The sequence below is a fragment of the Drosophila suzukii genome, chromosome X, assembly GCF_043229965.1.
Source record: "Drosophila suzukii chromosome X, CBGP_Dsuzu_IsoJpt1.0, whole genome shotgun sequence".
NCBI classification, from domain to species: Eukaryota; Metazoa; Arthropoda; class Insecta; order Diptera; family Drosophilidae; genus Drosophila; species Drosophila suzukii.
In genome coordinates this window covers 11,447,342-11,460,665 of record NC_092084.1, presented here as the reverse complement: position 1 = coordinate 11,460,665, position 13,324 = coordinate 11,447,342, and the positions used below count along the sequence as shown (strand labels likewise).

The 13,324-nt window shown below is 46.2% G+C and overlaps 2 protein-coding genes across 3 annotated transcripts; both read right to left on the bottom strand.

The window, feature by feature from the left end:
- Window positions 1–703: 703 nt before the first annotated feature.
- On the bottom strand, window positions 704–1,431 carry LOC108006545 (divalent-cation tolerance protein CutA). The gene has a single exon (XM_017070076.4). The coding sequence runs from the start codon at window positions 1,333–1,335 to the stop codon at window positions 748–750; it is 588 nt and encodes a 195-aa protein (XP_016925565.2). The 5' UTR covers window positions 1,336–1,431; the 3' UTR covers window positions 704–747.
- A 3,633-nt stretch (window positions 1,432–5,064) lies between these two features.
- yl (Putative vitellogenin receptor yl) lies at window positions 5,065–12,443 on the bottom strand. Of its 2 annotated transcripts, XM_017070093.4 has the most exons (6): window positions 11,920–12,443; window positions 10,751–11,164; window positions 7,989–10,538; window positions 5,788–7,891; window positions 5,463–5,723; window positions 5,065–5,402 (listed from the first exon to the last, which is right to left on the bottom strand). In XM_017070093.4, the coding sequence occupies exons 1-6, from the start codon at window positions 12,299–12,301 to the stop codon at window positions 5,243–5,245; spliced, it is 5,871 nt and encodes a 1,956-aa protein (XP_016925582.2). In that variant the 5' UTR covers window positions 12,302–12,443; the 3' UTR covers window positions 5,065–5,242. The 2 variants fall into 2 exon arrangements, with proteins under 2 accessions (XP_016925582.2, XP_016925581.2); XM_017070092.4 differs by having other exon boundaries at window positions 5,463–7,891; window positions 11,920–12,442.
- Between the last annotated feature and the right edge of the window lie 881 nt (window positions 12,444–13,324).

The window sequence follows — 13,324 nt, the reverse complement described above, 5'->3', positions numbered from 1 at the left end:
ATGGCGCTGCCACCCTTCTGGAAATCGGTGGACGGCTGTGCTGCCACTTTGGCTGTATCATAGCTAGATGTAGCCATTGTAGTGCCACAAAAAAGCTATAGTTCTCGGGAATTTGTTTTTAGCTTTTGTACAAAAAATTAATAAAAACTAAAACAAGGCAGTTATGTCCAAGCTGGTTGACCTGTAGCATCGAAGTTCCTTGCTGTGGAGACAATTTCGGGAGAACGGGATATTCAAAATCAAAAATGTAGAAATAGTTATTTAGCTTATTCACCATCATGTCGCTGAACCAACCCATTTTAGAAATTTAGACATCCCTTTTGTCACCGCTTTGCGGATTTTTTAATTAAAATTAGGTTTTATAAGCACCACGGACTAATATCGAATAATTACTTATATTCAACATTTTTTTCTTGGCTTTTTATTTTTTGAATTGTTTTGGACTGATGAACATAAGACAGTTTACAGATTCTTTAGTTTTTATTATTTTAATTTTTTTTTATTCACAGAAGTGTTAAACATCATATTTCAATAAAAGTAAATAAAGTCAATAAACTTTTTAAGTTCTGCGCAAAGTTTTCCTGTAGTAACCTATAACCTGCCAGACTGCTGAAAAAATGTGTGTGTCAAAATGAAACCCCTGTGGCAACGCCCAGAGTTGGCGCCCTTGGAAAAGAGTTCAAAAAACATGAAAACACAATGCTCTTATTGAAGGTTTATTCACATTAAAATGCCTTAATATTCATTCTAGTCTTTCTTGCTCCCCTTCTCCGGCACCGACTGGGCGATCCAGTCCAGATACGGCGGATTGCCGTTCTGGATGGGCAGCGATATGACCTCGGCGACGCTGTACGGATGATTCTCGCGGACGAACTTGCTCAGCTCGTCGATGCGATTGGTGCGCGTCTTGACCATCATCAGGTACTCGTTGTCCTCGGTGACCTTGCCCTCCCACATGTAGATGGACTCGATGTTGGGCACAATGTTGACGCAGGCGGCCAGTTTCTGGTCGATGATGCTGCGGGCCAGTTTCCTCGCAGACTCCCGATCCGGCGTGGTCACGAAGGCCACCGAGCTGCTGCCCGCCTGGTAGGATTCCCCTGATGCGGATGCAGTGGCTGGTGTCTGGTCACCCATGCTGGCACTGGAATTCGAGGAGAAGGAGGAGCACCCTTCCCGGCGGCCACTGGAAGTGCACTGGGCTGAACTGCTCGAGGCGAACGCCGGACGGATTGTGACGGCGGCGGTCGTGACGCTGGCCGCGATCAACAGGTTGCGCACCAACGACCAGCGAAAGGTCAAGAACCTTGGGGAGATACGATATTGCATCAACATGCACTTTGTACGGCACAAAACGAAAATCCCAAGCGCTCGCCGAAAATTGCAATAAGAATGCAATATAAAAACAAAAAACGACGTGTGTCAAGCTTTGGCGTTGCCAGACTGTCCGAGCCGAGTGCTAGCTACTTTCAAGCCAAATGGCAGGAATGCATATGAGTCCTTAAACTCTAAGGCCGCTTTGCACGACGTGATTTTGTGTTTGAACAAAGTTAACTGATATTTCAGATACCTTATACATAATATATATTCTAAATATTGTTAAAGTATTTCCCAAAAATGTAACGTAATAATAATACCTATCATTTTAGGGAAAATTTACTTTTTGACCAATTTCTGCATTTTCTCGTCTTTTTTTGCGAGAAATGGCAAAAATGAAACATTTTCAGGTTAGAATGCCAATCGATTGGAAATTAAACAACGAGCTCAACGAGGTATGACATTCCTCATTCTGACTTATATTTTTGTTATGGCAGCCAAAAAACTGAACTTTTTGGGCGAAAAAAGGGTTCCAATTTTTGTCAAATATACGAAATTCAGATTTTTCTCAAAAATGCGAAATTTTTTTCGGCTTTTACATCGTAGCTTAGCCAAATTAAGGCGTACAGCTAAAAGACCAACAGTTTTGAACAGCTTGCTTAATATGCTAACGATCCTCATCATTTTTAGGAAAATTTATTTTTTGACCAATTTTCTCATTTTTTGTAGGGGTTGCATCACATTTTTTCGAAAAATGGCAAAATATGAAACATTTTCAGGTTAGAATGCCAATCGATTGGAAATTAAACAACGAGCTCAACGAGGTATAACATTCCTCATTCTGACTTATACTTTTGTTATGGCAGCCAAAAAACCGAATTTTTTTGGCGAAAAAAAGGGTTTACATTTTTGTCAAAAATACGAAATTCAGATTTTTGCCAAAAATGCGACATTTTTTTTCGGTTTTTTCATCGTAATTCAGCCAATTCAAGGCGTACAGCTAAAAGACCGACTGTTTTGAGCAGCTTGCTTAATATGCTAACGATCCTCATCACTTTTATGAAAATTTATTTTTTGACCAATTTTCGCAATTTTTGTAGGGGTTTCATCACATTTTTTCGAAAAATGGCAAAAAATAAAAAAATTTAAGGTTAGAATGCCAATCGATTGGAAATTAAATAACTAGCTCAACGAGGTATGACATTCCTCATTCTGACTTATACTTTTGTTATGGTAGCCAAAAAACCGAATATTTTTGGCGAAAAAAAGGGTTTACATTTTTGTCAAAAATACGAAATTCAGATTTTTGCCAAAAATGCGACATTTTTTTTCGGTTTTTTCATCGTAGTTCAGCCAATTCAAGGCGTACAGCTAAAAGACCGACTGTTTTGAGGAGCTTGCTTAATATGCTAACGATCCTCATCACTTTTATGAAAATTTATTTTTTGACCAATTTTCTCATTTTTTTTCGAAAAAGGGCAAAAAATGAAAAATTTTCAGGTTAGAATGCCAATCGATTGGAAATTAAACAACGAGCTCAACGAGGTATAACATTCCTCATTCTGACTTATACTTTTGTTATGGCAGCCAAAAAACCGAATTTTTTTGGCGAAAAAAAGGGTTTACATTTTTGTCAAAAATACGAAATTCAGATTTTTGCCAAAAATGCGACATTTTTTTTCGGTTTTTTCATCGTAATTCAGCCAATTCAAGGCGTACAGCTAAAAGACCGACTGTTTTGAGCAGCTTGCTTAATATGCTAACGATCCTCATCACTTTTATGAAAATTTATTTTTTGACCAATTTTCGCAATTTTTGTAGGGGTTTCATCACATTTTTTCGAAAAATGGCAAAAAATAAAAAAATTTAAGGTTAGAATGCCAATCGATTGGAAATTAAATAACGAGCTCAACGAGGTATGACATTCCTCATTCTGACTTATACTTTTGTTATGGTAGCCAAAAAACCGAATTTTTTTGGCGAAAAAAAGGGTTTACATTTTTGTCAAAAATACGAAATTCAGATTTTTGCCAAAAATGCGACATTTTTTTTCGGTTTTTTCATCGTAATTCAGCCAATTCAAGGCGTACAGCTAAAAGACCGACTGCTTTGAGCAGCTTGCTTAATATGCTAACGATCCTCATCACTTTTATGAAAATTTATTTTTTGACCAATTTTCGCAATTTTTGTAGGGGTTTCATCACATTTTTTCGAAAAATGGCAAAAAATAAAAAAATTTAAGGTTAGAATGCCAATCGATTGGAAATTAAACAACGAGCTCAACGAGGTATATCATTCCTCATTCTGACTTATACTTTTGTTATGGTAGCCAAAAAACCGAATATTTTTGGCGAAAAAAAGGGTTTACATTTTTGTCAAAAATACGAAATTCAGATTTTTGCCAAAAATGCGACATTTTTTTTCGGTTTTTTCATCGTAGTTCAGCCAATTCAAGGCGTACAGCTAAAAGACCGACTGTTTTGAGCAGCTTGCTTAATATGCTAACGATCCTCATCATTTTTAGGAAAATTTATTTTTTTTACCAATTTTTTCATTTTTTGTAGGGGTTTCATCACATTTTTTCGAAAAATGACAAAAAATTAAAAATTTTCAGGTTAGAATGCCAATCGATTGGAAATTAAACAACGAGCTCAACGAGGTATGACATTCCTCATTCTGACTTGTATTTTTGTTATGGCAGCCAAAAAACTGAACTTTTTTGGCGAAAAAAAGGGTTCAAATTTTTGTCAAATATACGAAATTCAGATTTTTGCCAAAAATGCGAAATTTTTTTTCGGCTTTTACATCGTAGCTCAGCCAAATTAAGGCGTACAGCTAAAAGACCGACTGTTTTGAGCAGCTTGCTTAATATGCTAACGATCCTCATCACTTTTATGAAAATTTATTTTTTGACCAATTTTCGCAATTTTTGTAGGGGTTTCATCACATTTTTTCGAAAAATGGCAAAAAATAAAAAAATTTAAGGTTAGAATGCCAATCGATTGGAAATTAAACAACGAGCTCAACGAGGTATATCATTCCTCATTCTGACTTATACTTTTGTTATGGTAGCCAAAAAACCGAATATTTTTGGCGAAAAAAAGGGTTTACATTTTTGTCAAAAATACGAAATTCAGATTTTTGCCAAAAATGCGACATTTTTTTTCGGTTTTTTCATCGTAGTTCAGCCAATTCAAGGCGTACAGCTAAAAGACCGACTGTTTTGAGCAGCTTGCTTAAAATGCTAACGATCCTTATCATTTTTAGAAAATTTATTTTTTTACCAATTTTCTCATTTTTTGTAGGTTTCATCACATTTCTTCGAAAAATGGCAAAAAATGAAAAATTTTCAGGTTAGAATGCCAGTCGATTGGAAATTAAACAACGAGCTCAACGAGGTATGACATTCCTCATTCTGACTTGTGTTTTTGTTATGGCAGCCAAAAAACTGCATTTTTATGGCGAAAAAGGGTTCAAATTTTTGTCAAAAAATACGAAGTTCAGATTTTTGTCAAAAATGCGAATTTTTTTTTCGGATTTTCCATCGTAGTTCAGCCAAATCAAGGCGTAGAAATAAAATACCGACTGTTTTGAGCAGCTTGCTAAATATGCTAACGATCCTCATCACTTTTAGGGAAATTTATTTTTTGACCAATTTTACGACATTTTTTTTTTGGCAAAGGAAAAAAACTTAAATTTTTCAGAAATTTTTGTCGCAATATAGGCCCAAATAAAAACGATCATCTCTTTGTTTAGTTTTTATGATTTAGTAATTTTGAAAAAGGTATGTGAACAAATCATCTTAATAAACACCAATCACCGACTAACATTGAAACACGATAATAAATACATTGAATTATGACCAAACTTAACAGCATAACTAGTGGATGGGCGGTGGAGGAACTCCTCCGGATGGACTTTCACCTCATTTACGATACAAGTCGTGCATTCGCATCATTGCTTGACCGACTTCCCCCGAATCGTCCGGAAGATTCGTCGTCCATGTGTGCCACCAGGATGTTGGGCACCTGCCCATGGCCTCCGCCTCCTTGCTGCCCTCCGTCCAGCGTGTGTAGGTTGTTTTCCTGTTGATCGGAGGTAGGGTAATCATCATACGATAAGGATCATATAGTGGCGCTACTCACCCTGGGGCTCTCGAGAAGCAATTCTTGAGCCATTGGATCGTTGGACGCCGCTTGCCTCGATCGGAGCAATCTCTGGAAAGGATTTGGCACGCTAAACGTGGACGAGGTGCTGGTGGTGGTGAACGTGTCGTTGCTACCAATGCTGCTGGATCCCGTTCCCGTGGTTGATCCTGTGCCCGGTTCCGGGGTGAAACCGACTCCGGACTCGGCGCGTTCGTGCTCCAGGAACGTTTTGGTGCCGCCGAGCGTCGCCAGCGGATTCTGGAAATGCAGGTTAATATTGAGATCCTTGTGGCCGCGTTTCCGGTACTCATAGTACATGTACCCGAGTCCGGCGACCAACGATCCGACGGCCAGCATGAGGAGCGCCATCAACCAGTGGTTGCCCGCCTGCTCTTGCTCCAGTTCCAAGCTGTTGGGCGATCCCGCTAGGATCACCTCGTTGCCGGATCCATGGGGGCACCGTTCGCCCTCGGCCGCCAGTCGGTTACCGCACATGCACTCGTATCCGTAGTTGGCCTGCAGGCACAGCCCGTGGCAGTGGGCATGCTCGCAGGGATGCGACGAAGGCTGCGGCTGCCGGGACTTGCCGGCCACCACAATGTCCTGGGCGTTCAGCACATTCAGGGGTATCTTGTGGCAGATCCGGGAACCGTAGAGGGCACACTGCACCGCTTCCACGGAGCCGAGGTTCACGATAAACACATTATTTTCGTACAAACTCAGCCCAGAGGGTTGCATCAAGGCATTGGACTTCTGCAGCATGATCTCAGGTCTTCGTATTGGTCCCGATCTAGTCCGATAGCTTATCCTCTCTAGCGTGCGTGAGTGCAGGTCCACGTAGTACAATAACTGCTGATGCGGATCGGTAGTAAGGGCCACCATAAAGCTCTCGCTCTTCTGCAGCAGCATATCCTTGTGACTGCCATCCAGCCTGGCCGTGTGGATCTCCGAGTTCGTCTGGCCAAAGCCCTGCATGCGTATGGCTATGTAGAAGATCTTGGCGCTGTAGCCATCCACAGCCAGGTGCTTGAGATGCTTGGGGCTCTTCACGCGCACTATCCTGCTGCACATGCGTCCCTCGAAGCTGCACGCGTGGATCTCCTGAGCTCCGCTTAGCACATAGACATTGCCAGTGGCCCAATCCAGGGAGAGCTTCGTGGGTGTCGGCAGACCCAAGGCCCGCACTACTCTCCTACTCTTCAGATCGATCTGGTAGATAATACCCTCATCCTCGGTGGAAAAGTAACCCATTTGACGATGCATGTCCACATCAAAGCCGGTGATCCTTGAATCATTCGCTGACCAGGCAACACTGAGCATTACGGGCTGTTCGCTGAGATTCCGCACTTCGTTGAAGGTGCTGAAGAGCAGAGTGGCTCCAGATTGAAGGCTCTTGCAGCTGACCCGATCCTGGCGCAGCATAAAGTCCGCATGGCACTGGCATTGATAGCCGCCCATAGTGTTCTCGCACAGCTGGGCACATGGCTGTTGCTCCTGGCACTCGTCAATGTCCAAGCAACTCTTGCGGTCCGCGTCCAGGCGATAGCCATCGAAGCAGGAGCACACAGCGCCGGCGGGCGAGGCTCGGCACTTGTGCTGGCACACCGGGCGTCCCGAAGAGGATCGGCAGGCCGTGGCGCATTTGGGACCCTCGTCATGACCGTTGGCACAGTCAGCGAACTTGTTGCACACCCGCGACATGTCCACACACTCGCCATCCTGGCAGTCGAAAAGATGTGGCCGGCAAGCCCGGCTCGAGGTGCTCCAGGCGTGAATCTGACTCTGGTTGTGGTTGCCCTTCTCCTGGTCGCAGTTCAACTCATCGCTGCCGTCGCCGCAGTCCCTCTGACCATCGCAGCGGAACTCCCGCCGGATGCACTGCCGTCCGGAGCGGCACTTGAACTCGTAGATGCTGCACACATCGCCGCAATTGGCCTCATCCTCGCCACGGGGACACTCGGTGGTGCCATTGCAGCGCACAGCAGATGGCAGGCAGATCTTCAGATTGCTCGTGCACTGGTACTGGTCCTCCGGGCAGGATATGTTCACCGTAGATGTATCCATTTCACAGTTCAGTTCGTCCGATCGATCGCCACAGTCATTGTGGCCATCGCACACCAGACTCCTGTCCAGACACTGGCCCAGCTGGCAGCGGTGCATGTCCGGCGGACAGCTCCGGTGGGCACACTTGTCGTGCTCATCCGATCCGTCGCTGCAGTCAATCCGTCCGTCGCACTCCCAGCTGCCCGCGATGCAGGATCCGCTGCCGCACTGGAACATGCCCGGTTCGCATCGCGATGTTGTCTCGCATGTGGCCTCATCGGAGTTGTCGCCGCAGTCATTGGTGCCATCGCAGACCAGGCTCGAGTCCACGCACTTGCCATTGTCGCAGGCGTGCTGGTGGACATGACACTTCTTGGTCTTGTCTGTAAGGGGAATATAATAGGGATTTAGTAAGAAGTAAGGCACTGGTACCAGAAAACTGCAGTATACCCCTCATAGTTCTTAAATAGATAGACTTACCGAACTTCTCGCAATGCTGCTCATCCGACTGGTCGTGGCAATCCTTGCGATCGTCGCAGCGCCGGTCCATGGCGATGCACTGCTCTCCATTGTGGCAGGCGAACTGCGCGGGGGAGCACATCACCTTGGGCTTCTTGCGGTGCTGCTCGTCGCAGTCCATTTCATCCGAGTTGTCCACACAGTCGCGCCGTCCATTGCACCGATGGTTCAGGGTGAGACACTCGCCGCTGTGGCAGCGGAACTCGCAGTCCAGGGCCTCCACGCAAGTACGGTTCCCGGCATCCCGGTAAACGAATCCAGCCGGACACAAACAGATCGAGTGGTAGGGTCCCTCACCAACGCAGATGTGCGAACAGCCGCCGTTTTGCTGCTGGCAGGGATGCGAATCTCGGCCGACGGGTGAACTGGATGCCAGCGGGATTTTCCTGGGTGCGGCGATGGGTGCGAATGGCACGATGGCGTCGGGATCACTGCTTCCCATGATGTCTATCATCTTTCGCGGTCCCATGTTGCTCTTGTGCGTCCAGAAGATTCGCGGCGAGCCCAACTCGCTCCAGAACAGATCGTGGTGCACCAAAGCCAGGCTGTAGGGACGCCTCAGTTTGCCACGGAACATTTGGCTCTCCGGCATTGCGTAGTTCGAGAAGCTAATCCTGCCCAGATCGCTGTCCGACCAGAAGAGCGTCTGGGTCTCGTAGTCAGCGGCCAACCGGATGTCATCATCTCCCAGATCGTCCTCGAAGACATGCACCTGCTCGCCCTTGCCGCTCAGCGGTATCCTATCGATGTGGCTGTGCCGTCGCGCCTTTAGTACCACATACAGATAGCCCTCCGTGGGCATAACACTCAGGCCAATGGGCCACTCCTGGCCCGGGAAGAAGCGGATGAGGGCACGTTGGCGCGTCTGCAGGGAGAGCACCTCTATCACACCGCGCTCTACATCCGCCCAGTAGAGATTCCAGCTGAGATGGTCGAAGGCCAGGGCACTCACATTGCCTAGACTAGAGCGGACCAGGACGCTGGTCTCGTGCTGCTCTGGCTGGAACTCCAAAATCAAGCGCTGGTCATTGTCCGCTATTATGAGGCTGCCATTGATCCGGTTGTAGACCATTTCGTTGATAACGCAAGGCAGCGTGTACGTCTTGCTGATCTGATGGCGTCCAAAGGCGGTGTGCTCAAATTCCAGGAGCACCTGTCCCAATCCCACGAACAGCCGTTGGCGCTTCTCCATCAGCATACAGCGATGCTGATCCGGAGCCAAACGCATTCCATCCGGACAGGCGCAACTGTGACCGCCAGCCTCTGGTTCGGCCAGTAGGCAGAGATGCGAGCATCTGGCATTCTCACAGCCGTGGGTGGAGTTCGGCTGCTTGGCGGGATGATAGATGTGCACGGCGTAAATGGTGCGGTCCTTGGCCAGGATGCGATGACCCTTGCCGGAGAATTTGTGGCAGGCATGCACGCTCTTCGTTGCCCAATCCGACCAATACAGCTGATCCTCGAATATGGCCAGGCCATAGGGATGCTTCAGCATCCCGTCCAGCACAGTACGCCGGCCAGTGCCATCGGGTCGCACCGTCTGGACACTTCCCAGCTTGGCATCCACCCAGTAGATCCTCTGCTGGTGCATATCCAGCACAATGCCGTTGGGCCAATGGATATTGTCGCTCACAATGGCCCGCGATCGGCTGCCATCCATGGAGGCACGGCCTATCATGGGCTTCTCGCCCCAATCCGTCCAGAACATCAGACCTCGCTGTGGCCACACGGCCAGGGAACGCGGCTGGTGCACATCTTGGGTGACCAGGACGACACAATTGATACCATCATTCGAGCACACGGCTATGTGCCGCATTATGTTGTCCGAGAAGTAAATGTTCTGCGTTAACCAGTCCACGGCCAGGTCTTCTGGTGCATCCAGACCAGAGGTTAGCAGGATCTCCGCTTGCGTACCATCGGCATTTGCCTTCACAATGCTCTCCGCCTCGTTCTGGATGTTGGTCCAGTAGATGTGACTGCCATCGTAGGCCACGCCAATCACTTTGCTGAGATTCCCGGCCACCGGGTAGATATGGTTTCGTACGTTGTCCTCGTGCAGATGCATTCCCATAATGGTCATCTGGGTTGTGTACAGCAGGAGGGGCTGCTGATCCTCGGAGGCATGGACGATGGCGCGGCACGTGCGATTATCTTTGGCTAGCAGGTAACCTGGATCACATACGCATCGATAGCCTCCCGAGGTGTTTTCACATACCTGGCTGCACAGATCATCTCGCTCCTGGCACTCGTCAATGTCCTCGCATTTGTCCTCAAACTTGGCCTTCCGAAAACCCGCCGGGCAGTGACACTCGGCTCCTCCGGTGGGCATCATGTGGCACTTGGCCCCCGGCGGACACTTTTTCGCCTCGCAGTTTGGCTTGGAGTGACAGAGGTCAGATTCGTCGCTTCCGTCGGAACAGTCGCTGTGGCCATCGCACACTTCGCTCAGTAGCAGGCAGGTCTCGCGATTCCGGCACAGGAATTTGCCCATCTGGGGTTGGCAAATGTCCTCTGAAAGGAAAAGGAAGTTGGTAAAAGGTTAAGCTGCATTTCATTTTGGGATTTATGAGACTTCTATACTATTCTAGTTATTATTGTTGTAATATTATATTTTATTATTATTATTTTTAAGTAATCAATGTATATGATCCATAAATCGGACTGAAGTACAGACAGATCTTGAGTTTTTTAGGAAAGGTAGATTAGCTAAGATTGTGACTCACCGCATCCCCTTTCATCGCTTCCATCGCCGCAGTCGTCGACGCCATCGCAGACCCAGTTCTTCCGCCGCAGACATCGTCCGTTGGCGCAGAGGTGGCCCGTGGAGGAGCAGGTGGCCTTCGCCTGCTCGCATCCGTCCACCTCGTCCGACCTGTCCGCACAGTCCGCTCGGCCGTCGCACATGAAGTCAGCCGGAATGCAAGTGCGATCCTGCTGGCACGTGAACTCATGCTCGCTGCAGTTGCGCATGCGCCGGCTGGAGTCCCACAATCGGATTCCTGGGCGCACCGGGCAGTTGAGCTCGTCCTCGCCGCCGGGACAGTTGTCGATGCCGTTGCACATTAGTTCCGCTGCCAGGCAGGCTCCGTGTGGCTGGGCACACGGGAACCAATGTGGCGCTCGGCACAGTCGGTAGTCTTGGTGAGGAATAGGGAACAGATTTATGTTATGAATTTATACGTAAATAAAATAACAATTATGTAAAACGTAAAGTAAAACATATATATTATCATGACATAAAATATTATTTAATAGATATTAACCTTGTATTGAAGAGGTTTCTGGGACACCCCCAATAAAGAAATGGGTTGGAAAAAGGGCTTTATATTTTGTTTTAAATGCATAATTTGTATATCTTTAAGAAATTATTTTAAATTAACATTTTAAAAGAATATTTTTTAACATAACTCTATTTTTTTGTGTCAATCGTTACTAGATAAAACACACTTCTTTTTACAGAAACCTTGATATTAAAACAAAAAAATTGAAAAACAAAATAGCTCCTAACTAAACAAATGCTTTCTTTAAGTATATATTTTAAATGAACCATTCGGTTTCAGGTTGTAATCCTAACCTATAAATAGTGCACAACATATAAACTGATGAACTTGGCGTTCCTTCTTCAGATGGTGTTAAGATCAGGTGGGACTTTAAGAGTTTTAGGCGGGAACTTTTTTAACTTATAAAAAATGGAACAGTAGATGCTATACCAGAAGGGTATGATCTGGAAAAAAGCTGACGACTTTCTGGTATAATAGCATATAAGTATGGACTTGGGGATTTGAGATCTCTCTAAGATGACTTATTAGATCGGAGAAAACTACATCGCATAAAAGCTATAGAGGGATCCGTCTCCCCACCCATTTGGTGCCCAAGATCACCCCCTGCTCACCGCAGTCCATTTCATCCGTGCCGTCCTTGCAGTCTCCGCGTCCGTCGCACATCTTCGCCTGTAAGATGCAGCCGCCGTCTCTGCACTGGAATTGTCCCGCATCGCACCGCGTGTCCGCAGATCCCGGCGTGCCGGCAGCAGCAGCACCGCAAAGGCCCAGGACCAGGAGCACCGTGATGGCCAGGTGGCGCTCAACAGCTCGCCGTGCTGCGAGTCCATTGTGTGTTTGATCCTTTGCCTTCTGCCGCAAATTGCCGTATTTGGAATGGCTAGCGCGTGTCTGCGAGGTTAGGTCGAATCCTCGCCGGCTGGTGGTCATCTTCGGGCTCTGTGCCCGCTTCCTTCGCTCGCTGGGGGGCACCTGGTGCTCCGGCTGGCACATTCAACACAAAACGCACAACTTAATCGACAATTAACACTTAGAACGGGGAAAATGTATTAAAACTGGAAAAGGGAACAGGAAAGTATGGCTTGCAGCTTGGAAAGCCGAAAGCGAATTGAACGAGAAAACCGTTCGGTTCCAACGGATCAGGTCAATTGGGCGGGAGCTGGAAAAGCACCGTTATCCCAGTGTGACCAGGGGCACGCGGCGGAAATGCACCAAAATGCATTGGGCGGAAAAAAAGGGTGTACCTTTACATGGATTTGAACACAAATATAAACTATATTTGGAAATTATTTAAAAAACAAAAACAAATTTGAAAGAATGTTTAACAACAAGTGCATTGAAAAAAGTCTCAGAATTAACTTAATTTTCACAGTTTCACCATTGATATTGGTATAAATAGGTATTGGAATTTGCATTTTCCAATTTCTTTCCCTTGGAAAAAATAAGAGGTGTGTCAAGTTAAAAATTATACGGAAATTCATAAAAGCGAGTAAAATTGTTCATCACAGATGCTACTTATGCCGCAGAAAAATCAAACATTTTTCGAGGACTTCGTTTCAGAACGACATTATTTTTCAAAGTGTAGACCAATTACCTTAACTGGGTGGCAACGCCCAAACTATCAATTTAAATTTTAAAAAACCCGACAATCAAATATCAAATCACGGCTCTGTTGAATATCGCAAAAGGATTGCACCAAATACAGAGTGATTAATTGGCTGACCATGATGTCAGCGGTGTCGAGAAATCTCGAGGCAAATTGCTGCAGTGGGAATATGCGGGTCCGAAACTGAAACAGAAACATCTGCCCATTTGGATGACCCATTGCAACAATTAATAACGGTTATGCCGCGAGATTTATGAGCGACGACATATAAACAAGACCAAAGCGCTTTAGCCGTCTCGACTCAACCGCCAAATGTCATAAAAAATCAGAGACAAAACCCGAATTGCTTAGAAACCAGAAGAGCACTCACAAATTGTATAATTAAGGAAAGGAGCGAGTGCGAGTTCGTC

Excerpts from the sequence above, each read along its gene's own strand:
- LOC108006545 (XM_017070076.4), bottom strand. The coding sequence starts at position 1,335 with ATGTTGATGCAATATCGTATCTCCCCAAGGTTCTTGACCTTTCGCTGG.
- yl (XM_017070092.4), bottom strand. The coding sequence starts at position 12,301 with ATGTGCCAGCCGGAGCACCAGGTGCCCCCCAGCGAGCGAAGGAAGCGG. Across the intron at positions 11,165-11,919 it reads CACGGATGAAATGGACTGCG|ACTACCGACTGTGCCGAGCG; the intron begins GTGAGCAGGGGG and ends TTCCTCACCAAG. Across the intron at positions 10,539-10,750 it reads AAGCGATGAAAGGGGATGCG|AGGACATTTGCCAACCCCAG; the intron begins GTGAGTCACAAT and ends TTTTCCTTTCAG.